This window comes from Vipera ursinii (assembly GCF_947247035.1).
Source record: "Vipera ursinii genome assembly, chromosome: 1".
NCBI classification, from domain to species: Eukaryota; Metazoa; Chordata; class Lepidosauria; order Squamata; family Viperidae; genus Vipera; species Vipera ursinii.
The window spans coordinates 252,369,949-252,397,538 of record NC_139512.1 but is presented as its reverse complement, the minus strand read 5'-3'; the positions used below and the strand labels follow the sequence as shown (position 1 = coordinate 252,397,538).

General features: G+C 36.7%; 1 protein-coding gene across 1 annotated transcript in view; it reads right to left on the bottom strand.

The window, feature by feature from the left end:
- Positions 1 to 27,590, bottom strand: part of SOBP (sine oculis binding protein homolog) — a gene marked incomplete at its 3' end in the record, with an annotated part of 160,460 nt that overhangs the window by 49,387 nt on the left and 83,483 nt on the right. The window contains exon 5 of the mRNA XM_083356034.1: positions 911 to 1,006. Coding sequence (XP_083212160.1) covers positions 911 to 1,006 — 96 coding nt within the window. The remainder of the gene's footprint in view (positions 1 to 910; positions 1,007 to 27,590) is intronic.

Genomic DNA, 27,590 nt, shown 5'->3' with positions numbered 1-27,590 from the left:
ATAGCAATTGTACAGTCATCAGGATCTTCCTTTAAATAAATGATCATTCATTTTCTATTTGCTTTAACTAAACGAGAAATATTAAAGCCTGCAGCAACGATTGTTACATTTTAATCAAAACTATTAAAAACTAATCATTTTGTTGTACAGAAATATAACATTCATTTATATTTACTGTTTATTTTGCATGCAGCAAGTGCAAAAATGAACAGCAAATTAACCCTGCCTTCGAATGGATCTTTCTTCACAGCTGAGCTGCTATAATCTCTCTTATGCCATGTAAACGTTCTATGCTCCTCCTGAGCACTACGCTGAATTTGCTTAGTCCCCACCAAAGAAAACAAGAGTGATTTAGTGTATTTTTTTCAATATATTGGGAGAATAACTGAAGTGTAAAGGGAGGACCATGTGTCAGTGTGGCTGAATGTAATTTTAATGTTACCTAAACACAATGGCAGTGTTAAAAGTTAAAAAGGGAGAGACAGAGAACAGAAAATGACTGTCATTTAGGTATCATTTCTCTCCCTTCCTCTCTGTTCTAAAGGTCTTTTACTATCAATTCTTTGAATGATTTTCAAGGGATACAAGTGTATGTTACAATACCAAGCAGACTTACTAGGAAGTAAGCTCCATTGAACTCAGTGGAACTTTCTTCTGAGTAAACATTCTTCAGATGGCACTACAATTCAATTACAAGGACATTTTATTCTATAATAAAAGATTTGCAAGCAAATTGAGAATTCAGACCTGTTTGACTATAGCAGACTTAGCATTTCCAACTGGTACATGGTATTTTTTTAAAGCTATAATACTTCATAATGTATATAATCATGAACAAAAGCTTTTTCAAAAACTGTTTTCACTGTGCTAAAGTAACAAACTAGACTTGTTGTAAGTATATTATTCTTACAAGTAGTTCGCAGTTATTCTTGAAGGCAAGTCTTGGAGTTTCCTTAGCATAGTGTTGCTGGGGAAAATTTTCAGCATGTCCATCTTCATCTCTAGCCTGAAGGGAAATATAATGGCCTATTTAGGGACTTAGAAATAATGGAAGAAAAAGAATAAGCTAAATGCATAACAGCTCAGATCATTAAACAAACGGGAATTTCAAATACAACAGTAGTAAAAAATTTCTTATATATGCAGTATTAGAACTTTTGAGTGCTCATTACACCATTAAAAACATGCAAATAGACTTTGGTGTAAGAGTTAAAGATTAGCAAAGAAACAAGCCCCAGAATGAAGTATTTCAGCTCTCTGTTCTGAGTGTTTAATAGCACAGTATTACTCATGTCTATTCAGATGTAAGTCACGCTGAGATGAATGGGACTTACTTCCCAATATATGTAGGATTAGAAATCTTAAAATTTTCAGTTTATTCCCAGTTTTGGTGCTTCAAGGATTATATTACGTATATGCTATAGGTATTTCACCCTTTGGAAATGTTCAACCAATAACATGTTTCCAGATTAAACGTTTTAAGAAATATTATCTGCTGTGCTATTTTTTCTAATAGCCGTTGTATTGCATGGATTTCCTCTTTTTTATGTAAAAAATTGGAACCAGGTTGTCATTAAGTGAGGGCAATTAAATATGTTAAAATATTTAAGAATATAAACTGAAAGTTATGGGTTGTTTTGATCTAAACAGTTAATTAACGAAGCTGAAGTTTAAATGGGATAAATTAATGCAATTCCATTAGCAACTCTACTGCTTGCTTGCAGCAATTTCTTCTAATCTGCAGCATATTCTGGTTTAGAGTTAAAGCAAAGAGAGAAGTAGGAGGAAGGAGGAGTGTCAGCAGCATGCTCATTACACCGTTCATTTGGATGACACTTGCACTCTGTTCCACTCTCATCTCATCTAATCCCTGACTGTTCGCTCTCCCTTTCTCCCGGTTTCCTGAAATTCACAGCTGAGCTGTCTCCCTCACATATGGCTTGCATATAATTATGCATATTCACATTTTACACTGCATTAAAATGATGAGCTTCTGGCTTCAGGCCAGCTTATTTGAATAAGACCCAGTGAACTTGGAAAAAAGGAAGGGGACGGGGGGGGGGGGGGAGAGAGAGAGATAGAAAAGCCATATAGCAAGCAGCAGGTAGTTCTGAGACGAAAGAAAGAAAGAAAGAAAGAAAGAAAGAAAGAAAGAAAGAAAGAAAGAAAGAAAGAAAGAAAGAAAGAAAGAAAGAAAGAAATCTACATGGTGTATTAATCAAGAGCATCTGTGAAAATGTTTAATACGTATCTAGTTATCTCTGACAATTCTTAAGCTATTCCCTTTTCTTAATATTGTGTGAACTATTTTCATGTGTCATATTTCAGAGTATTTAACTTCTACTGGCATTGGCATTATAAAACATATCTGTCCCTTGTACATTTTATGTCTTCCTTTTTTTTTTGCTTTCAAAAAAGCTGCCATTCCCCAGCTAAGAGGCAAAGAGGTTATCTTGGATTGGAGTATCAAGGGTACCAAAGTTTAGCAAACTATTCAAGTCACTTAAACATATTTCAGTTTTTCAAATCTTCTGAAGTTCCAGGCTGGTATTAAAAAATAAAGGTTTACTGAATGTAATTATATAATAAATAATATTATTTAACTCCAACCTGAATGTTAGGAAAATCAAAATAAAATTCCCTGTAATAATAATGGAATTCTATTAAATCCTTCAAATTAAAAACTATAAAATTCTTCACAAACACTCCTATCTTCTAAATCCTGGTAGCAGTCGGCATTAAGAAGAAGTAGCTAAAAAGATTTAGGCAAGAAGAATGTTAAAAATAAAAACAGCAGGGTCCCCTGGCACCTTAAAAGCTAACGATGTTTATTGCGGCATACACTTTCATGGCCTAGAGCAGTGCCAGCAGACAAATACAGCTATTTCAATTTATAAATGTGATTTACTGTTTCTTTCATATAACCTCTTTGGGCCAAATTACTTATGACAGGCAGTTCCATAATACTTCCTTCCAATATTTTAAAGAGAAAACAGACTGGAACACTGAGAAACAGCTGGAATCTCTAGATTGGGCTTGGTCTAAGTCTCTTGATAGAGCAAATAGCAAGGGTATTTTTAGTTAATAGGCACCCTAGTGTAAGTGGACTGCAAAATAAAAATTAAGAAAAGGAATCCATAGCTTGTAGGATAACTTAATGATTATAAGTCACATACACGAGCAAATTCTAGAAACAAACACTAAATAAATATTTACATCAAGTTTTCCTACTTTCTTAAGGGCACAACTGATAACAAAACCAGGAACATCTTCAACACTGGATTCTCTGTAAACTAAGTTACTAGACAAACGTATGCTTATTTCTTCCCTCAAATCTTTAATATCTTCTCCTTAAATAATACTCAAATCTCCATTTTAATCTTGTCATAGTAGTTTAATACTTTTCCATGCAATCACATACCTATTCAAAATTATTGTTGTGCAAAATTATTGTTGGAAAAGTAGCTTGAAAATGTAATTTTGAGAAGCCAAATTTCAAGAAGAAAAGCATTGATCTAATTTACTTAGAGCCAGGGTGAATTATTATGCAATCTCCATGAACATGCCTTCAAACACGAACTGTATGAAACGTGACATCTGATATAAAAAAGTTCCTGCTGACAATAGATGGATAGACTGTATTACACCAATTCTGTAACTGTGGCATACATCAAAGCTCAATTCAAAATTTTAATTTTTGGTAATTAAAACACTTAAATTATTTGAGTCCAGGTTATATGAAAAATCACCTCTACTCTTCTGTATCTGGGCATTTGTTAAAATGATCACAGGAGGAACTGCTGTTAAGATCTGTAAGATAATAGCCAACAATCAAATTATCTTGTTTACAGTATTCCTTATCTATTTTTTATTTCATAGTATGCTTTAAGGCTGTATTTAAAATCCTTTTATCTGGAAGTAAGCATCACTGAACTTTGGAGGACTTAATTTTCAGGAGATAGAAGAATTATCCTGGAAAGCTTTGGATTTGGTTTATTTTTAACTGATTCGTCTTGATTTTTTTAAACCAATCTTTGGGGATGTCTGATATTTACGCTGGATAGTACTTTTTTTTTTTACTGCTAAGCTACTTGATAAATTTTGAAAAGCAGCTAAATTGCATTATTTGAGAATCACGTCCTCTATTCTCCCATCCAAAAAACCCAAAAAATTAACTGTTCAAAACATTTGGAAGAGGTACGTTAGATAAAGTACACTGCACAGCATAATGCTCTGGTGTTTTAATGCAGCTGTATCCTCTGAAACCTTTGGCATAGTTGCTTTGGCAGACTTTCTCAGTTATCTCTAGATGTTTGCACAAGTTCAATTGTTTTGGTTCACAGGCAGACACAGCCGAAATGTAGTTTATGTATGTATCCGGGTGAGATTCAAGGTGTTGGTAATGACTTACAAAGCCCTACATGGCATGGGTCCGGATTACCTACGGCAACACCTGAGGCCGGCGTCAACTTCCCTCCGTCCAGTGCGCTCCCACAGAGAGGGCCTCCTCAGGGTGCCTCCGATCAAAGAATGTCGATTGGTGGCCCCTAGGGGGAGGGCGTTCTCTGTGGGCACACCAGACCTGTGGAACCGCTTGCCGGTTGAGCTCCGGATGGCCCCCGACCTTCGCTCCTTCTGGCGCGATCTAAAAACTTATTTATTCAAGCAATCTGACCTGGTTTGATGGCTTAGGGTTGGGGTTTTAATATGTTTTTAATTACTGTTTTAAACTTGGGCATAATATGTGTTGAGAAGTACTGATATAGACTATATCATTTTTTTTAATTTTTAAACTACAGTTTTAACAATTAATAGATCTAATTTAATAGATCCTCTTAAACGTAAGTCTTGATTTTTATTGCAACTGGTCTACAATGTCGTTATTGGTGTTGTCATAATCTACGATCTATTTGATGGATTGGCTATCTCCAGTGTCTGCCTCATTGATTTGGACAGAGTGGGGGGATTCACTACCCCTTCAATTAAACAGTGTCATTTTTGGGACCTAGGAAACATCATGTCATGTTGCCTGCCCGTCGAGTTGCCAGCCTTTCCCTGAAATTTGTGTGGCTTCCATTTTGATGGCGTTTTGGAGGCCTTAAAGACCTGGCTTTAGTCCCAGTGCCTGGGTTAGGATGACTGATGGAATTGCTGGGTGCATGATATTTGTTTTATATGTCGATCAGACTGGCCAACTTTTTATTGTTTTATGTAAATTGATATGTTTATATTGCCTTGCATTATGAGCCACCCAGAATCAGCTGGGTGGCACCTAACAAACCTAGAAATAATCTATAATGATACTAAAGGTAGCTAACTATAGGAAATAATAAAGTATTAAACAGCCAAATGAAACATATATGGAAATATGGCTAGAACCCTTTAGTGTCTTCTTAAAATTACCTAATTGTTAATTATCCAGTTGCTATATGTATAGAATCTTGGTGTGCTGAATATGTATGATTGTTCTGTGTTTGTGCATGTGTATGTGCAGATATGTTTGTGAAACAGACAACTGAGAAACTCAGTATAAATTGTGATGTGCCTAATTATCTACCAATAATCCTTCTGCCTCATAAAGTTATTGCACTTTTCTGGCAAGCCTCCAGGGACGACAGGGTCCTTAGCCTGATTTTATGGATTAACCTTCAGATCTCATTATAAAAATGAGCTATAAAAATTAACATAATTGAAAACTAATAAATAGTACCCCTGTCTTTCATTCTATCAGTAATGCTTTCAAACACCAACATTATGGTAATGGATAAAATAAATTATTTTCTGGATTACTGTCTTCTAGGCTTTTTATCCTCCATATTATTTAAGGGTAAGGGGGGAGGGAAGGGGAGAGAGAGAGAGGGAGAGGGAGAGAAACAGAGAGATGCCTGTCTGTATGTGTGAGTTCTATTATGTTGGAATGATATAGTTTTTCTTTAAGATTTTTACACATAATCTCTGATAAGACTAAGAAATCACCAGTCAAACATTGGCAGACATCCAAGGCCTGTCAAGAGCACAGCTTACTATAAAATACTAAAAATAAAGAGATGAAATAAATCAAATCATTTCTCTGATGAAAAACAAACACAGCATTGTTACTGTCTTCTATATTTTAGGGGCTTGTTTACTTTTTTTCTGATCAATTACTGAATCAAATTTATACTAAAAATGTCTAAATCTTAAAACCGTGCCAATTTTTATATTACCATTCTTCTTCCTGAATGTCAATTTTTGCATATTATTATAGAGTGCTGAAATGTATGAAACAAAATAAAAAATATAGGAAATAATAATCTAACAGAATATAATGCAAAATGTATTTGAAGGAATGTATGAGAGTCCATCCCCTCACTATGCTAATAATTGTGGTTTTTCTTAGTTGCTGTGTTTATTTTAGAACATGTGGTTTTTTTTTTACTTTTTAATATTTTTAGACATCCAGACTCATTTATTGAGCTGGACAACCCTATGTCTTAATTAAATAAAGAAATAATAAAAAATAAAAATCTATTGCATAGGTTCTAACAGGCTTAATTGATATCTTGTACAGAAAATAGTAATATAATCAGCATTTTTGTCAATAATTTCCCTTGTTTTTATTCCTTATTTTATTATTTATTTTAAAAGTCACATGCACTTTTGAGGGCCAAGGAAATCATTCTCTCTTGTTCACTGTCAAGTGATAACACCGTTGCTTTTAACAGGTCCATCACCAAACAGGAATAGGACGGAATGATACAAATGAAAATCTTGCATAGTGAGAAGAGGAAAAATGTCCAAATATCCTGACAGTCAAGGGAACAAGAAAAGTATATTGCTTTTTCTTAACATCAGGTGTTTAACAGGGTAAGAGGAGTACAGTTAATTGGAGCTCAGCAATTAAATTTATCACCATCACTGATCAAAATTGAATTTACCTTCTCTTGGGCTTATCTCTTTCCATGAACCTGGCCATATTATCTTGTTCAAAATTAATTTATTAAGACTTAAGTAAACTTTCATGGAGGCTTCTATCTTTTCTAGGTTTGGCAACTAATTTTTCATCACAATGCAGATCATTGTATGTATCACAATTAAGGGAATCACACAATCTTTTGCTTTTATTTTAAAGTACCATTAATATTTTCAAGAGCTAAGTAAGCTTGTGACTGGAAAAAATAATAAGGCAAGAGACCAGTCAAAAATCCATTCCCCTCTTTATAGTTCTAGATTGCAGCTCCCATGTAGCAATGAAAACTGCAAGTGCAGTTTCTTGAGGTGTTAATGTATAAAAGATGTCACACTTTATTGTCCACTCAGTAGATTGTCAGCTTTCTGTTACTTTTCAGAGGTGGCAACAGAACTGTAATTCTGCAAATTGTATGAAATCTGCCCTAGTGGTGTTTCAGCCTTCATGACAATAACAACTATCTTATCCTTTGTCTGAACAGAGCAGCATTGGTGAAAACAGACAACTGATTAATTCACATACTGTATACTAGCCATAACACTCTGGTTTTGCTTCCCACTTAGCATAAAATATGAGGCCAATCCCTATGACTACTAGCCAGGGTTGGGCTCAGCATTATGTATGCATCAATAAATGATCATTAAGAGAAACAATAGCTTACTGTGAAATGTGAATTCAGCCACTATTTCCTTCCACTGTTTACTTTATATGTTGAGATACAGGTAGTCCTCGACTTATGACCACAACTGAGCCCAGAATTTATGTTGCTAAGTGAGAAATTTGATAAGTGAGTTTTGCACAATTTTACGACTTTTCTTGTCACATTTATTAAGTGAATCACTGCAACTGTTAAGTGAATCTGGCTTCCCCATCAACTTTGCTTGTTAGAAGGTCACAAAAGGGGATCACATGATTCCAAGATGCGGCAACCATCATAAATATGAACCAGCTGTCAAGCATCTGAATGCAAGTCACATGACCATGGGGAATGCTGCAATGGTCATAAGTGTGAAAAATGGTCATAAGTCACTTTTTTCAGTACTGTTGTAACTTTGAACGGTTACTAAATGAACTGTTATAAGTTGATGACTACCTGTATCACCTGTTTAGAACAGACTGCATTTGCCATTTAAAAATTAGGCATTGTTGCCCTGTCCCCCAGGAGACATCAAACAAAATATGAATCTAGGAAATATTTTCTACATTCACTCATTGCAAACCTGGGAATTTGGCAGTGATCTTCCTTACTTTTTGACAAGTAATTTCTTTCTCCTCTCATATTACATACATGCATATAAACAGACACTCTCTTGACAAAAAGGTTTCCGGGTCATGGCCCGATGTAACTTATGAGATACAGAATCTGTTCTATATAAAAATAACTGTACCTTATGCATAGACTGTATCCTATCTCAGGTTTTTTGTTGATCAGTTATGATTTTTTGGTGAGTAAAAATAGTTAAAAGTCTAATGGGAGTTAAAATTACAGATGACATGAATTATCATCTGTAATATTGTCATTTGTTGCAGTATTCTGCAATCAAGTAAAATTTCATCGTTAACAATGAAACTACTAAGTGCTGCTTCTCATTGCAGTAGACAGCCACATTTTTAAAAATCTTCATCTGATTTTAAAAATCCAGGTGTCCGTTCTTTTTGCTGACTTCCAGCACTGAGGGATCCTTGGTGAGTGTTCTTGCAGATGTTTCATTACCCAAACTAGGCAACATCATCAGTGCACCATCATCGTCTGCAAGAAAACAACCAAGCTCAGAGAGCACCAAAGACCCTTCATTTCAATCCCAAACTACAAATATTCTGCTTTATTACTTCCAGCACTTTTGTTCTCCCTCTCTCTATGGTTAAGTGCTAAGAAAGTAATAAGATTTATCGTAACATTACTATTAAAGGTATAGGTTGTACATAAAATCCCTTGCAAAAGTATTTCTTTTCTAAGTGAATCATTTATAATACTAAGATATTTAAAGCAGGCTTTAAAAAAAGAGAAGCAATAGCAAAAATGATTCATCTGGTATATATTTTAAAGGAAGGGCAAAATAAATTGTAAACAGCTCCGCATTTCAGCTTTGGCCCAATGTATTCTATCAGATGTAACTAATTCCCAAGTTATAAAAACGTTTTTGTGTGGATGATGCCGCCCACTAATTTCAGTAAAACTAATTGCAGATAAAAATATTTCATGTCGTAGATTGTCACAGACTTACATAGCCTATCAACTTAAATTGCCGTTGCTACTTTAAATGAGGCTGCAACTGTGATGCATCCCATTCACTGAAAAGGCACATGGCAGGGAATAAAGCCCAATCTGCACTTCTGAAATGTGCCCAAGATTTAGAGATGATGATTGTTCTTTCAAACATTAATGGATTTTTGAGAGTGAACTTTATGTATTCAGTTTGCCTATGTGTTAAATGTTCGGCTGCTTTTCATAGCAATGACCTCACTGATTTTATTATTCTGTTTGTTAAATGGACATTTCCAATCTTAGGGGGAAAAAGAATCAGGGAGAATTTTGCTAAACTGGGAAATGGCATCAAACCACCTCTGTAAATGTCATTATAATCTGGATTAATTTAGCCTTGTAGAAGCCACAATAGTTTTTGGCACACAAAATACCATTTTTGTTTAGTTTCTTTTGTTTGTTCTGGCAGCTTTGGTTGTGGAATATTACAGAAAAATGTACACTACTCTTTTTATCTGGTGGGAATATAGTGTAATATTTAATGCATATTTTATATCAATACATACTGCTTTATTTCAAAATGCAGCTATATTACAAAGGCATACTAAATGTAATGACTTATGTGAAGCGCAACATACTCAAAAATGGTAACTCTACATTTATTAATGACACAAACCATTACTCTTATCTCTAACAGAAAACAAAAATCCAGAATCAGCTAACAAAGTTCTTATCATATTTTTTTCTGTATAGCATTTATTAATCTCCTATAGGACAACAAAAAGTAGTAATTGACATAAAAATAATGCATAGCTTTCAGCTACAAGCATGTAAATAAAAAATTCAAACTGTGTCTCAGATTCTTCACTTCTATTCCCACAAAACCATAATAATTTCAACAACTAGAATAAGTTGGCCAATTCAATAAAATGCAGAAATGTCTACAATTCCTATGCTGTCTTCTTTATCAGCCTACCTAGATAATTTTTAGTGACAAACTAGACAACCCACGACTTTTTGGATCATCCTTTCAGAGATATTTCCTTACCTAAACAGAGAAATAGAATGACCACAGGTGGGAACAGAACCAATTTCTAATTTCTTGCTGGCTTCCCCAGTGACTTGCTTGCATGAAACTGGCAGTGAGTTTGGTAATCACTCTTTTTTCTCCTTAGCTGATGCCACTTTCCCAAGAGGAAGGAGAACAAAGGGAATTGTGGATCGCAAGAAAAACTACACCCCTTTTCCTCATCCTGGCATTTCCCCAAGGTCCCCCTTCCATCTTCCCTTGTGCCACCCAACCTACAGGTTTCTAAGAAATATAATGAGAAATTGTGGTGTCATTGAAGTGGCCACCACTTTCCCAAATTTCATTCCCATCAGAGTCATAGATCCCAACAAGTTAGCCCACTTCAGCTACCTTGGTTTAATCACTGTTGTCCTATACTTTCCAATTTTGCCCACATGAAGGTTACAAGCAAAGAGACATGAGAGTTTTGGTAGACAGATAATAAGCATGAAACTTAAGACAATATTTTTAATCATGAATGATAGGAGTGAAATATAGGCAATAGCAGGCATGAAACATAGATAATTGTGACAGTCACTCATACTCTAATTATCTCACAGAACAAATATTACAACATACTCTATATGGGGTTGCCCTTGAAGACCACTTGTAAGATCAACTGGTCCAGAATGCAGCAGTGTCGGCAATTATGAGCTAATGAGGTTAATGAGGGCTTAACTGACCAGGTTTTCAATTTAGTATGCTAATATTTTTTTCAATTTATGCATGTCCTCAAACATTCCTGATTATTCATGGCCTTTATCTTAGTTTTGTAACCTAAAGGCATAAAAGTTTATATAATGGAGCATTCACCAACTCGTAATTCCTCTGATACAACTGGGAAAATAACAGTAATATTTATGTTAGTGAGTATAGGGGGTTAAATAATCAAGTGCATGAATGAACTTAACAAAAGGGAGACCAGTTTTTCATGAATCAGATTGGTAAATATATGTCCTAAGAACACAGATGAAGGAACTATAGTATTTGTAATGTAGTACATACATTACAAATACTGTAAATGTTTGATCTAATGTAAAGAACATAGAGCAAAATAAGCATAGGATAACCATGAGTGTTTAAAAAACTGCTTTCAGAAATTATGCCTGTCACAGTCCATATCCACACAGCTTTTAAAACAAAACAAAGCAAAACACCTTTCCTAATATTCATCTGCCAATGAGAGTTTGGCTGTAGAAGAATCTGACTAAATCTCAACCTTGAACAAAAAAAATAAAATGAGACCAACTACATCATCTTCAACCACCAGTCTAGGGAACACTCTGCTGAAAAGATGATGGAGAGGTTTTGTGTGTTTTTTTTAAAAAACAACCCTTCTGTTGTGGAGTAGAGGGGGAGAGTTTGGCAATTCTAATTCAGCTGTTTTCAGTCCTGGATTTTAGTAAAGGTAAAGGTTCCCCCGCACATGCGTCCTAGTCGTTTCCAACTCTAGGGGCTGGTGCTCATCTCCGTTTCAAAGCCAAAGAGCCAGCGCTTGTCCGAGGACGTCTCCGTGGTCATGTGGCTGGCATGACTAGACGCCAAAGGCGCATGGAACGCTGTTACCTTCCCACCGTAGTGGTCCCTATTTTTCTACTTGCATTTTTATGTCCTTTCGAACTGCTAGGTTGGCAGAAGCTGGGACAAGTAACAGGTGCTCACTCTGTTACGCAGCACTCAGGATTCGACCCGCCAGACTGCCGACCTTCTGATCGACAAGCTCAGCGTCCTAACCCACTGAGCCACCATGTCCCTGGATTTTACTTTATATTTAATGTTTATGCCAAGTATCAATTACTCTATCCAGATAATTAACTCAATATGTAGATTTAGATGTTACTTTGAATCTCTCTTGAAGTGTATTATTTTCTAGAGAAATATTCCCTGTTTATCAAATTGTGAAATAGCCCTGTAAAAACCAAGGTTTTTCAAAAGTTTGTAACTCTAGTTGTTTCTGGGGAAATATTTTATGAACTTCCCTTCTAATAAGCACTTAACAAGATTTTGTCACGAGCAGTTGAGCAGACTATGTCCTGTTCCACAGCCTAATTAGTATATAGTAGCAATATTATTGTCATTACTTTTTATACAGTAAATGGAAAACATGCTGTAATATATTTTTATATAGTTCATCAAAATGGATATAAAAACTGGTATGTGTATAATTAAGCAGCTGGATCATCAATGACTGTGACAAAAACTACTTTCTTAAAATTCTAAGATATGTATTCAGACTTTGGCTTCAGTTCAAATTATGGTTGTTCTCAGGACAAATGACTCAGTGGATCATCTCAGTTCCAATCACATTACCTTGTAAAGTTAAATGTATTAATTTTACGGGCATCTACTTTCTGGTAAAATTTCATTCATGGACAATAATATCTTTTTAGGGCATACTAAAATGCCCAGTGAAAAATCACTTTAACAGCCAGATGCCAACATCCATCTACAGTACTGCCTTGTTTTAACTTTGATTTTGTGCTCTTGCAAAACAGAAGCCATTCCACTCAACAGGTGATGCAGGAAGATCCACTATAGCACCTCAGGTAAACGAAGGGTTACCCAATAAAGGAAAGATTATATATCAGTTCCCCTTCATGGATTACCGCCTTGTCGTGGCGAAGGGGCTTGCGTAATTCAATGAAGCTATGAGCTAAGCCGTGCAGGGCCACCCAAGATGGACAGGTCATAGCAGAGAGTTCTGACAAAATGTGATCCACTGGAGAAGGAAATGGCCACCCACTCCAGTATCTTTGCCATGAAAACCCTATGGACAGTACCAAAATGGGGTCACGATGGGTCGGACACGACTTCACAGCTAACAACAAATATATCAGTTGTCCTAGGATTAGGTTTTGTCAAACGGTTAACCTAAGAGTCCAAATATCTGTCAAAACTACCTTCCACTAACAGCAATTTTATAACTGGCAGACGGTTTGGATGTTGATGTTAAGAAGGGAGATGGGAACATCTTTGCTTAACCTGCCCAGCACATCGTAACTCAAGATACTGCCAAACAGGGTCAATATTTCAAAGTCAGAACAGAGCTTGTCAGCAGTGACAACCAATTTTATGGTGATTACTTTGGAATAGGTGGAAATATATGTAAGCTGTACACTTTAATTTGACAGTGGATTATGTCCTAAGTAGTGTAGAATTTTCAGGCTCTTAAGCTATATCAAAAACAATAAAAGGAATAAAAAACAGTATTCCTGGACAAGATGAAAGCCTCAGCCTGCAGTTTAGAATACTATTGTAATAACGACCTCCCAACAATCTTTTTCCTCCCCATCTTCCTTATTGAAATTTGGAAGGTAGTATGGAAGGCACAGCATAAGAGCAACTCTGGTGAATTCACTCTTCCACATAAGAATATAAAATATTCTTATTTTATAAGGATATAAATATGTCAGCCTACATATATTTTCCATTTACGTTGCACATTCATTTATCTATTCACAGTAACATTTCCTTATGTTCCTCCCTGCAGCTTCTCAATGCCTTCTCCAAATCTGCTTCAGGCAGTATCCATTCCTTCAGTGCAGATATTTAGGGAGAGTGAAAAACTGCAAGAGAAAGAGGAAACATCCCCACTGTCCTGATGAAACTATTCCATCAATAAAGGTACTACCAACTAAGTGACTATTGTGTTTCTTTCAGGTTAGGATTATAATGTTATTTGTCTTTCAGTAGCCCTAAAGCCCTAAGGGATGCGGTGGCTCAGTGGGTTAGGACACTGAGCTTGTTGATCAGATGGTCGGCAGTTTGGCGGGTCGAATCCCAAGTGCTGCATAACAGAGTGAGCGCCTGTTACTCATCCCAGCTTCTGCCAACCTAGAAAGGATGTAAAAATGCAAGTAGAAAAATAGGGACCACTACGGTGGGAAGGTAACAGCGTTCCGTGCGCCTTTGGCGTCTAGTCATGCCGGCCACATGACCACGGAGACGTCCTCGGACAAGCACTGGCTCTTCGGCTTTGAAACAGAGATGAGCACCGGCCCCTAGAGTTGGAAACAACTAGCACGCATGTGCAGGGGAACCTTTACCTTTACCCTAGCCGTAATAAAAGTTTCATTTTACAATCCAACAATGCATGGTAACCTTCCCCAATCTATACAACTTGGTCTTCAACTCCATATTCTCCCAGTCAACATGGCTATTGATGAAGGCTGCCAAATGGAATCTTAGTTACTAAACTGGCTATTTACACTTTCTGTTGGTTTTTCAAACATGTATTGTTAAGACCTTCAGCAGATTTAAAATAATCTTCATATATTCCTGAGAGTGATTACACAAGGGAGGCCAAGCTTACTACAGTCTTTCCCTCTTTCATTTCTTAAATGTGTATTAATGTGCTAAAATACAAGAAAAAACATTTTTCTTCTGTCTGATTGCTATCTCTACTAATAGTTAACTGACTTATTCAGTTGCTTTGTAATATAGTTATTCACTACCTCTCCTCTCCGTGCATTTTTTTTTCCAATTTGGGCATCATTTTCTTTATAAAAATAAATTATTCAGTGCTATAAAGTGAAAAGGCAATGTACACTGTAAATGTTATTTGTATAATAAATATTTAATGTTTCTAATAAAAATGGTCTTGCCTTTTATTTTTGCAGAATCTATCTTTCTTCATTTAACTTAATTGCTTCAATTTATATTGTATAATGAGCACTAATGAGTTTATGGAGTTTCCTTTTTCAATAAAATGACTCTGGTTGAAGTATCATTACACTTATCAAAGATAAACCTGCTTAAGTGACTCTGGGTTCACTGGGAAAAAATTAGCATGCCTAATTCACCAGATTATTCTTGTGGGATGTGCAAAAACTTTACACAGAGTCACTCTGAAACTAAGCAGTCATAGAAATATCATTAATAAGTAAATACGCTTCATTATTAATATTGTTTTTAAGATTGGAATATAAATGTGTGATTATTAGCAAATTATTGTGATTATTAATATATTTTTCATGAACGTATTTTATATATTACTTTGCTACCTTAAGCATCGCTTCTACCTGGATTTTCTCGGCAATCAAACAGAAAGAATAAAATAAGCTTAGGATTTTATTCTGTATGTTTAATTACTTGCTATTATTTTATATGATGTTCCATTAGTTGATAGTAATTTAACTAGTGTGCATTTATAGATATGAAATATTTGGCTGCCAGGGCAACCCTATAAATATTTAACCTTAAGTAACTCTCATTGGATACATTCAAATACCAAAAAGCCTTTTTAAAACACTGTAACACAGCTAGTTGAGAAAAGTTCCTGGTGACTAGTATAATTTTACCACACAACTTAATCATACGCAATTGTCCACAGGGAACTAGTTTGGTGCAGTGATTAAGGGCCCAGGCTAGAAACCAGGCAACTGTAAGCCCTAGACCTGCCTTAGGCCCAAAGCCAGCTGGATAATTTTGGATTAGTCACCCTGAGCAACAGGAAGAAATCAGTGGCACTTCTGAAATCTTGCCAAGGAAAGTGGCAGAGACTCATCCAGGCACTTGTCAGGAGTCAAGACTGACTCAAAGGCACAAAATCAAAATAAAACAACACATAGACACACACCTGTCCATAATAAAAAGCCAATATAAAAGCATCACTATTCACAAGGATTTAAAGGACATAGTTTGGAAAATAAAAATTCAATATACTAATCCACAAGGGGAAAGCTTTTGGGGCTTGGAGTTTAACTGAGCCCCTTTGGCTGACATGGTTCCAAACTTAAACTAGAAGTATAACATTTTTACATCTTAGGCGTGTGTTCATATTTATTTTCAATGTTTCTACAGTGTGTTTTTATTTTAATCTTTGTTCACCACCTAGAGTCACTGTATTGCGAGAGGGGCAGCTAGACAAACTGTACAAAACTGTACAAAATATATTGATTAAAACTGCCCACCATTAGTTGCTAGGGAAATTCATTCCTATTTATGCTCCTGGCAAGGTATTTTATTGCTAAGCTGTATGTTGCCTATAGCAGTTCTTTCCTTTTTTCTTTACGTTGATTCAGCCTTTGCTTATCTAAGGGTTAAGCTAAGGCATATTTAAGCCTATCTTGATTTATTCATTAATAGGTAATCATTTGATACTTAAACAACTGTTAAATAAAATTTAGGATAGCTCACTGTGTTGGCTAAGTATGCTCACTGAATCAATTAGTTACATATAACTGAAGCCTAAAGTTAAGATATACATCACAGTCTGTAGACAGACCTTGAAACTCAAAAGCAAGTTGCCACCAAATGGTAATTTTTAATATAACAATAAAAATACCAAATATATAAATGAAGAACAATCCCGTCAGCCATATTTAATCTTAAATTGATTTAAATATTATTTGAATACATTAATAAATATCTATAACTGCATTACGTTTAAGACTATTTTTTTCTGACTCTTCTGGGAATGCATGCCACCAAGTACGAGCCTCAACTCATCAGAAGTTGCTCATCCATGATCTTGACCATCACTGAGGAGGAAATGCCCTTTGATGCTACTGACATAATGTTATGAGAGTCAGCTATGAAGAAGTTTGGAGATATATTGGAATTCAAGAATTTGATGTATTATTTTATCTGTTTTCCAAAAAAAACCCTCTAAAACAAACTGTATCCTATAATAAGAACTGATCTTTCGGAACGAATACTGTCAAGTAGCTCAGCTTGGATGCTCTTCAGGTAGTAAAATCATGATCATTGCTTCATTTTTCTTGAATAATTTGCACAGCCCTATTTTTCAGGTACAACTACTTTAAAAAAAAAGACACCTGTGAAATGGAACAGTCATGAAAATGATGTGATGACAATTGAATGTTAAACAGCTGAATCAATACTTACTTGTTGTTATACACAGTAGGGCTTGTGATTTATTATAGGAATGCACACACTCTCTTAGGAGATGGAGAAATAACTCTTCTCCAGAAATTTAAAATTATAAATGTCTGTTCAAACAACATATTCTTCTGATGACTTGGAAAGAGAACTATTTTCTGAAGACTCCCAAAATATTTCTACAAGCATTTTTAAATTGAAAATATCTGAAATTGTGTATATTGTACAGAAAAGCAATAGTAAAATTAAACAGTAGCTGCACAAAAAGTAAATACTGAGGCAACCATAAAAGTAGTGTGAACAATTTTGTTTTTGGTCCATACAAGTGCAACCACCAGAAAACAACAAACATTAAAATCAACTATTTCTTTTTAAAGGCTATTCATAAATGAGCTCATCTGCTTATCTCATATTTCATTATAATTAACCCTGAAAACATAAAACAACTGATGTGTGAGCTACAAATGTTAATTTATTATTTGGCTTGTTTAATTGTATAGGTCAGTGAAGTATGAGCACAAGAGGCCTACATGGATACAGCTGTACTGTTTATGATTGCCTGCGGGGGGGGGGGGGAATGTGAAGGCAATAAAAAATATTGCCAATAATGTCTACATACAGTGAATTTGTGCATTCTCTGTGCAATTATTGGATCACATATTTTGTTTAAACTGGCCCACAGATATTCAACTTCCCTCTGAATTCAGGGTAGCCATGTAAGTGGTTTGCCAATATAGAAAAATAAAATCAGATCCCCAATCCACTGTGATTCTGCAAACTGCTTCATTTATATGATATTCTTTGATAATTGCTGTATGAGATGTTGTTTTTTATCATATGGAATCTTTATCCTAAAATACACATAATATCATCTATGCTAATTATAAGTAAATTGCGTTGAATGTGCCATAGTGATTTGTTAGAGGATAAGGTGGCCCCAGAAACAAAGCCTTATCCTTGGATTGTCATGTTCCTGGCTTTTCCAGCAGGAGTAACTTCTAAGCATGCACATGACTTCTGGAGGACCTTAAGGCAGCCTTCCAAGCTTTCGATCATCTGCTTCATGGCTTCAAGGAGCAGATCTACAAGATGCTGCAGTTGCCTTGAAAAAGTGCTAAATCTAATAAAATTAGATTCCTCACCTATTTCAACTTTCAGGGGTCAAAAGGAGAGAACAGTACTGTCTTGAAAAAGATAAAAATAATAAACTACCGTATTCCATAACGTTTTGCCTTGGCTGGCATGATTGAACAGCTGTTAAAATCACATCGTTATTCTCTCCAGGGCCAGGCAATATTGCCATATAACTAGATGATGAAGACATTTCCTTAGAATAAGACCAACTGGATTTGTCCCTCAGAAAGGAATACTGTATGTAGAAAAATAATCCCTTTGAGTAAGATGAAACAATCTCAACTAAAGCAAAACAGATGGAACATCAATCAATGTATAATTTTGGGAAACAGAGGGAGAAAATGTTCTTATTTGACAGAGCTAGCAAATCTCATATTGCCCCTGAATGAAGTAGTGTCATTTGAAAGTACAAACTAGATTTCCTTATATAGCATAAAATAGCTCAGAAAGCCCTAATAATTATTCTGTCTGGGCGTTTCAGATCAAACAGATTTTGGACAGCTATCAAAATGCAGCCTCCTGGAAGCTTTTATTGTAATTAAATTCATTAAGTGAAGATATTAATAGAAAATGTAATTTGTCATGTTTGAGAAAACTAAATTAAAACAAAGAGCTTTTTAAACTGACAGGTAGGTGGCCTGACCCAGCAATTCCACTTTTATGGAAATTATATATTAAATAAATACATTGGAATGTGTGTAGATTGCTAAAAAAAGCACTAAAAATACCAACAAACAACAAGAACTTGACTACTTGGGCTTAAATTCTTTGTGCTTGTAGTACCATTCTGAATAACTTGATAATGAAAAGTGACAGACAATAAACTTCCTGGTAAATTATCAAGACAACTGTCATGGAAAAATGAAATGTGTTTTCAGACAAGTATTAGGAAAGCAGGTAAAATGTGATTTGCTGTACTGAAGCAAAGAAATATGTTAGTATACTTTTTAATCTGACTATACTGACATATGATAAATAAAATAAAAATAAAAAATGATAAAACTGTCATATATTAGTTTACAGTCCTTTTATTTGTTCTTTGCTCCAGCTGGCAAAGCATGGATTTTGGCTGCATTTATATCCACATAGTTTGTGCAGCTTTGTTTCAAAACGCTTGGCTCACACAGAGTGTAAATTACAGCTATTATAGGGGGCTTAGAAAGGCGTCTTAGGTTGTTTTGTAAAATTTTGTAAAGTAAAAAATTTAAAATATTTCCCCATTGGGCTTCAAAGCCCTGAGTCCAGGCAACCCTGGTTCACCCCATCAAGCTAATATTATAAGGGAGGTGGAGCCAGCTGTCAAAGGGAATGGCTGTGTTGAGACGCTGCTCCGAATGAGCGTGCCGATCTCACAGCTTTTTCTCTGTTCCCGGTGGGTTTTTTAAAAAGCCCCAGATCTCTCGGAGGGAGATTAGAAGCAGAGGCGCCCAGCTGAGCAGCTCAGGACAGCGGTTCGAGCTGCAGAAAGCAGGAAAGCCTAGGAGAGAGGTGGGTGAAGGAGACGGCCCATTATGGCGACCGTGAAGAAATGACAGCTGTCAAAAATAGCGGTGAGCCAGCGGGATAGCGATTCATCTAACCTGGCAGAAGAAACACTCAGCGAACTCTTGTAAGTGTTCCGGATGGTGAAATCTTTCCGGAGAATTTCACAGAAGAGAAGAGGAGAGGAGAGGCCCCAGAGCGAAAGGGGAATTCATCTCCCCTGTCAGATAACAGTGAGAAGGAGACAGGGGGGAAAAGAGTTCTGACCTTAAAGCAGCAGGCTCACAGGCTGTAAGGACTGGAGATCAAGGGTGGTTTCTCTTTCTGGCTCTTGCAGTAAAGCTAAGAAGGAGTTTAACAAAAAACAAAATAAACTTGAAGAGTGACAGTGCGGACTGAGCTGAGAGAGCGGACATCTTGAAGAAAAACTAATGACCAATTAGTATCAAAGGAGGAAAGAGTGATACTCATAACTTAAGAAGTGAACTGTTTGTTTCAAAAAGATTCTAAAACAAAAGGGATAAATGGTAATTGTTTTGAGAATTTAGACCAGTACGAATTAATTGAATATAACCTATGGTATGATTGATTTGGAGGAGACTAATTAGGAACAAAAAGTTGAATGTTTAAGGAGGGAGAGAAAATCTATTTCTCCCCTTGTTGTATATAATAATATTCATAACTGAACTGACTGTGAAATCTGGTTTTTATTGTTAAAGAATTGAATAATATTGGTTATATTATTGTTACATGTTTCTATATAGAAAAGTTAGGACTGTTTGGAATATAGATATTTGAAATTGATTAATAATTAATTAATTAATTAATAATATTTCTATACTGCCCTTCTCCCGAAGGACTCAGGGCGGTGAACAGGGCAAGAATAAAAATACAAAATTACAAAAGTTAAAACAAGATTAAATAAATGCCCATATTAAAATACATCTTAAAAACCCAGTAAAAACAATACAACCCCCCCCAATCCCCTCATCAGGCCAGGCCAGCTTGTTCAAAAAAGTATGTTTTTAGCTCGCGGCGAAAGGAGCGAAGGTCGGGCGCCGTCCGGAGCTCAACCGGTAGTTGATTCCATAGCTCCGGGGCGCCCACAGAGAAGGATCTCCCCCTGGGGGCCACCAGTCGGCATTCTTTGACCGGTGGCACCCTGAGGAGGCCCTCTCTGTGGGAACGCACAGGGCGGAGGGAAGTCAATGCCGGCAGCAGGTGTTCCCTAATAATGATTATTATGTTTTAGTGTAATAGGTGTAATAGGTTGGATATTGTGTTAGCAACAAAATCTAGCATTGTTAAGATATAAGGCACTAGTGATTATAACCTTGGAAGAACAATAAATTCCCCAGGTGTGATGGAGGGAAAGACAAAGATTGTGTATAAGTGGAAGGGTTGGCTGACATCATTTAGAAAGATGACAAGCATCCCAAATCTCATGAGAGTTGGGACTGGAAGAAGGCAGATGACCCAACCCTCATCAGCAAAATTAAGCCCAGCAGGGCAAAGATCTATAGAGGAGATGATGCCGCGGGAGAGAGCAAGCTCACTTAAAGACATACAAGCAATATTACAATCCATGCAAGAGGTTATGTTGAGAAATCATGAGGATTTAAAAAGAGAAATAGGTGAAATAAGGAATGATACTGGAGAACTCAAAGAGAGGATGGGAGCAATGGACGGAAAATTTGAATGTTTTCAACAGCAAATATTGAAAAATGAACAGAAATTATTAGAAATGGAGGATAGAAGAGTAGATGAAATGAATGAAAAACTTTTGCAAGCAAATAAAGAGTTAGAAAAAACCATTATACTGTTTGAAACTGAGAAAGCACACCACTATTTACGTTTCCAAAACGCGAAGGAAGAGAAGGGGGAGGACCTCCCAGAACTGATGACGGACTTGCTAGCAAGGGCCCTAGGGACAGGAAAAGATGAGATGGCAAATGAGATTGATAAAATATATAGAATTCACACAAATTATGCGAGAAGAAATAACTTACCGAAGGAGGTACATATCAGATTTGTGAAGAAGTCAATTAGGAATGAGATTTTGCACAGAACAAGGGACGACCCAATAGAATATAGAGGTAAACAACTAATTGTCCTCAAACAAGTCCCTAGGAGGGTAAGAGATCTGAGAAGGCCCTACCAACATATTACATCAAAATGAATAAGACAAAATATTAATTTTAGGTGGCTGATGCCGGAAGAGATTGTGGTGACCTGGTAAGAAAAGAGATATAGGTTAGATTCGATTGATAAAGCAGAAGAGTTGTTCCAGCAGCATCTAGGCAATGAAGATGAACTAGAAGAAAGAGTGTTAAGAGAAGGGAACAATGCAGAGAGATATAATAGAAAGACACGGGAATCACAAGACAAAGAACAGGAAACAGAGAGAAGAGAAAAAATGAGAATGCACCATGACAACAATGATGAGTGTAGACACAAAGAAGTTAAGGAAGATAGACCGACAAGGGCAACAAGATCAAAACAGAGGCAGTAATATAGAAATGTTAACAGTATTATCACTAAATGTGAATGGACTAAACTCCCCAGCTAAGAGAAATATAATTTTGAATAAGCTCAGTAAGAAAAATTTAGATATAACAATTCTACAAGAAACACATATAAAGACTCAATATCAGGATGTATTAAAACTACCCTAAGTTAGGAATTAAATTTGTATCGCTTTCACAGCAGAAGAAAGGAGGAATTGTGATATATGTTAAAGAAAGTATCCCAACAAGACAAATTTATCGAGATGAGGAAGGTAGAATATTGATTATTGAAATTTCCTTGAACAAAAAAAAGGTCACCCTGGTAGGAATTTATGCCCCCAATGAAAAACAAAGACAATTCTATAAGAAATTGCATAAGGTTATTGCTGATATGGATTATGAGAACATTTGTACAATTGGCGATTTTAATGCAACTATAGACAGAGAATTAGATTATAAGAGTGAGGAAGTTAGGAAACAAACCAGGAGAATATTACCCGGTACTTTTTTTAAAATGGTGGAGGAATTAAATATTCAAGATAGTTGGAGGGAGAGAAATTTGAATGAAAAGCAATTTACATACTATTCAGGGCGGCATCAATCGTGGTCTGGACAACGAAAGAACTAAATTCAGATATTGATGATATAATAATAGATACTAATACTTGGGGAGATCATAATCCCATTGTAATTAAATGGAAAGAACAGAAGATAACAACGAGGTGGACTCTTAAAAAGGCAATCCTAAACCAAACAGAATTTAAACATAAGATGGAGGAACAAATGCGGACATTCTTCCAGATAAATAAGAAAGAGGAGACTAGCACTCAAAATTTATGGGATACGGCCAAAGCAGTTATGAGAGGAACTGCAGTTGCGTATATGGCCAATGAATATAAAAAGAAAAGGCAATATCGAAAAAGTTTAGAGGATGAACATAAAAAATTAGAATTAAAACTACAAAAAAACCCACAATGTAGAGATTTAAAACAACAGTTGGATTTAAATAAGCATAAATTGAATATTATAGAAAAGGGAGAATTGGCACAAATAATAAAAAGCATTAGACAAATTTTGTTTGAGGAGGCAAATAAACCTGGGAGATGGCTGGCCTATAGATTGAAAAAACAAAAAGATAATAGATGGATTAGTAAATTACGTAATCAAGCAGGGGAGATAGTACATCAAAATGATGGGAAAAAATGGGTGACATATGAATTCTATAAAAATCTTTATAAAGAGGAGGAAATTTTCACTGAGGAAAGAATATCACAATATCTTATGAAAACAGACCTACCGAAGGTTTCAGAAGAATTTCAAAATATATTAAATAAAGATATAACAGTTCAGGAAATTATGAAAGCTATTAAAAACAAAAAAGTAATAAAACACCTGGCCCTGATGCACTACCGTCTGAAATATATAAAAACCTCCAAGAACTTTTGGTCCCAACACTATTGGATTTATTTAATGAGGTACTAAACACAGCAAAAATTCCAAACTCATGGAAAGAAACAATCATTTATTTATTTATTTATTTTTGGGACTTATATGCCGCCCTATCTCCCAAAGGACTCAGGGCGGCTAACAACAATAAAACACAATAATACAAATGTTAAAAAAGATTAAACTAACAAGCCCCAATGATAAAATGATAAAATATTAAAAATATTCTATTTAAAAATCCCTATTGTCAGTCTGGGTCAGCCTGATGGAAGAGAAATGTTTTATGGCCGCGACGAAAGGACCGGAGATCCAGGGCCATCTGGAGCTCAAGGGGAAGTTGATTCCACAGGGCCGGCGCTCCCACAGAGAAGGCCCTCCCCCTGGGGGTCGCCAGCCGACATTGTCTAGCCGACAGCACCCTGAGAAGGCCCTCCCTGTGTGAGCGCACCGGGCAATGGGAGGTCGTTCCTGGCAGCAGACGGTCCTGCAAATATCCCGGGCCTAAGCCATGTAGGGCTTTATAGGTAAGAACCAGCACCTTAAATCTCACCCGGAGGACAACCGGTAACCAATGTAGGAAGGGTGTAATATGGGAGTATCGGGATGCTCCCATCACAACCCGCGTGGCCGCTTTCTGCACCACCTGGAGCCTCCGGGTGGTCTTCAAGGGCAGCCCCATGTAGAGAGCATTGCAGTAATCTATACGGGAGGTAACGAGTGCATGAGTGACTGTACGTAGAGCATCTCAGTCCAGATAGGGGCGCAACTGGCACACCAGGCAAACCTGGGCAAATGCCCCCCTGGCCACAACTCCTATATGATCTTCAAAACTGAGTCGTGTATCCAGGAGGACGCCTAAGTTGTGCGCCCTATCAACAGGAGGTAACACCTCTCCTCCCATAACCAAAGACGGAACCTCTTGGACTAAATGAGATGCCGGTACGTAGAGCCACTCAGTCTTGGCCGGGTTGAGCAGGAGCCTGTTCTTCCCCATCCAGATTTGTACCGCTTCCAGGCAACGGGACATCACATCGAGGGCATCACTGGGTCATCTCACTAATCCCTAAAGAAAACTCTGATTTGACCTGTATTAAAAATTATAGACCCATTTCTTTACTGAACATGGATTACAAGATTTTCACGACTATAATGGCAGAAAGATTAAAAAAATATTTAGCGGAATTTATTCATACTGACCAAAATGGCTTCTTGCCTAAAAGACAAATTAGACATAACATCAGGATCATACTAGACATCTTAGAATACTATGAATTTCATAGCGGAAAACAAGTGGCATTTATTTTTGTCGATGCTCAGAAAGCCTTTGATAATGTTAAATGGAATTTTATCTTGACTCAACTCAAACAGATGGAATTTGGAGAAAAATTTATAAATATGTTTAAAGCAATCTATTTCAAGCAAGAGGGAAAAGTAGTCATAAACGGAGAATTAACAAATAGCATTCAAATACAAAAAGTTACGAGACAAGGCTGTCCACTATCTCCTTTATTATTCATTCTTTCTTTAGAAGTACTCACAAGAATAATCCAAAAAGATAAGATGATTAAAGGATTAGAAATCAAAAAAGAGACATTTAAACTACAGGCTTATGTGGATGATTTAGTTTTCATCTTGGAAGACCCTTTAGAATCTGGAACAAGATTATTACAGGTGCTGGAAAATTATGGAAATGTTGCGGGATTAAAAATTAACAAAGAAAAAACTAAAATGCTCGTTAAAAATATGTCCAACTTACATGATACTAGTAGAAAAAATTGACATCCAGACATGTAAAAGAGTAAAGTATTTGGGGATCCAACTATCAGCAAGATGTACTACACTTAAAAGAGAAAATTATGATAAGTTAATAGACCAAATTATAGTAGACCTAGATAGAGGAAAAACTTGCAGCTCTCTCTGTTCTAAGATGGCGGCGCCTGGAATGGCTGCGGCTGCATTGGCTCTTGAAGGCGAATAGTTTTGGGAGGGATAGTAAGGGCTATAGGCCACATGATCAGGAAGATTTCAATGTGTTTGAGCAACATGGTGGAACTAAGGTAACATACGACCGACAATCTTTGCTGGCCTGGCGAGTTTCTAGTTGTTTTGGAACTGCTGGTGAGACCGTTAAAAGTCGTTGGCGCTGTTTGAATTTGTTCTACCAGCAGCAAGATCTGACTGCTGGCCTAGTGATGGATTGTATTGCAAATCAGGGCTGTTTCCAGAGGAGGCAGAGGAGGAGAGGACCTGGAGCTTATGGAGCGAAGGAACTGGATGAGGTTGTCGGCAGGCCCAGAGGAAGAGAGAGAGGTTTTTGGAGGAGTTGGTGGCGGCAGCAGCGTGCTCCAGGGGTGAAAAGAAGCAAGGCCTCTTTAAGGAAAAGGTGGAAGAGTCAGGATCAGAAAAAGGAAAGAATACAAGCTAACTTGAGGGCTAATCCACATGGAGCCCCATTTCCATCTGTCCTGTTTGCCATCGTTCACTCCCTAGAGCAGACATGTCAAACACAAGGCCTGGGGGGCGGATCCGGCCCGCGAAATGGTTTTATGTGGCCCACGAAGCCATCCTGGAAAGAGGGAGGGAACGGCCCCCACTGCCTTGGCCCTGGCCCAGAGACTCTCCTTCTGCCAGAGACCCTCAGATCTGTGCCACTCCTGCCCAGCCCCCCCCATAGGCACCCTTGATGCCAACGATGTGGAGCTGGCCACGCCCACCCAGTAGGCCATATGCACTCTAGCCACGCCCACCCAGTAGGCCATGCCCACCCTGGCCGTACCCACCCGGCCCCTTGAGGGCAACCGCAATGCTGATGCGGCCCTCAATGAAATTGAGTTTGACACCCCTGCCCTAGAGACTAAAATGGACAATGTGAAATTTGAGCGGGCTCCGAACAAGGAGTATATATTGGAGGTGGTGACCCTTTGAGAGCTGTATGCAACGAAATTTCATTTTGATGTATGCCGATTGGTGTACATTCAAAGTGACAATAAAGTTATCATTATCATTTATGGGAAGAATAGCGACAATCAAGATGAATATACTGCCCAAATTACTCTTTTTATTCCAATGCGTACCAATTAAATTAGGTAAGGATTGTTTTGAAAATTTAGATAGAGTTACATCTAAATTTATCTGGCAAGGTAAAAAACCTAGAATCAAGTTAAAATTATTACAGGATGCAAAGGAAAGAGGAGGGCTCGGCCTCCCAGATTGGGAAAAATATTATCAAGCAGCAATAGCGGTATGGATAAAGGATTGGATACATTTAAGGAATAGAAGACTACTAGCCTTAGAAGGTCATGACATGCAAATTGGGTGGCATGCTATAACGTGGGATGGAAAATATAGGGCTCATCAGTATTTTCAGAATCATCATATTAGACGGGCACTATTAGATGTGTGGATAAAAGTTAAAAAAAAATTAACTATATAGAAATTCCCAATTGGCTATCTATATTAGAGATTTTTATGCACCCCAAATTTATAAATCTAGGAAGTGTAATTACATATAAAGATCTCTTAGATGAAAATGGAGACCTGAAAACAAGAAAAAGAAGATGGTGTAGAGTTGGAATGGTGGGCATACTTACAAACACAGTCACGATACAGAAAAGATAAAAAAGAACCAGGGATAAAATTAGAGCATACATAATTAGATAAAATTCTTCTAGGAACAGAAGAACGATTGATAAAAAAAGATATACCAATATTTATTAGAACAGGATTTATTAGAAGAACAGGTAAAAGAAGAAATGTTAACCTGGAGTAAAAATTTTGGTTATAATATTGACTTAGATAATTGGCAACTACTATGGGATAGAAATAGGAGGTTAACGCTAGCCACCTCCTATAAAGAGAATTTGTACAAGATGTTTTATAGATGGCATCTTCCCCCTACAAGGTTAGCAAAAATAGATTAAAAAATCTCACCAATATGCTGGAAATGCAGAAGGCTTC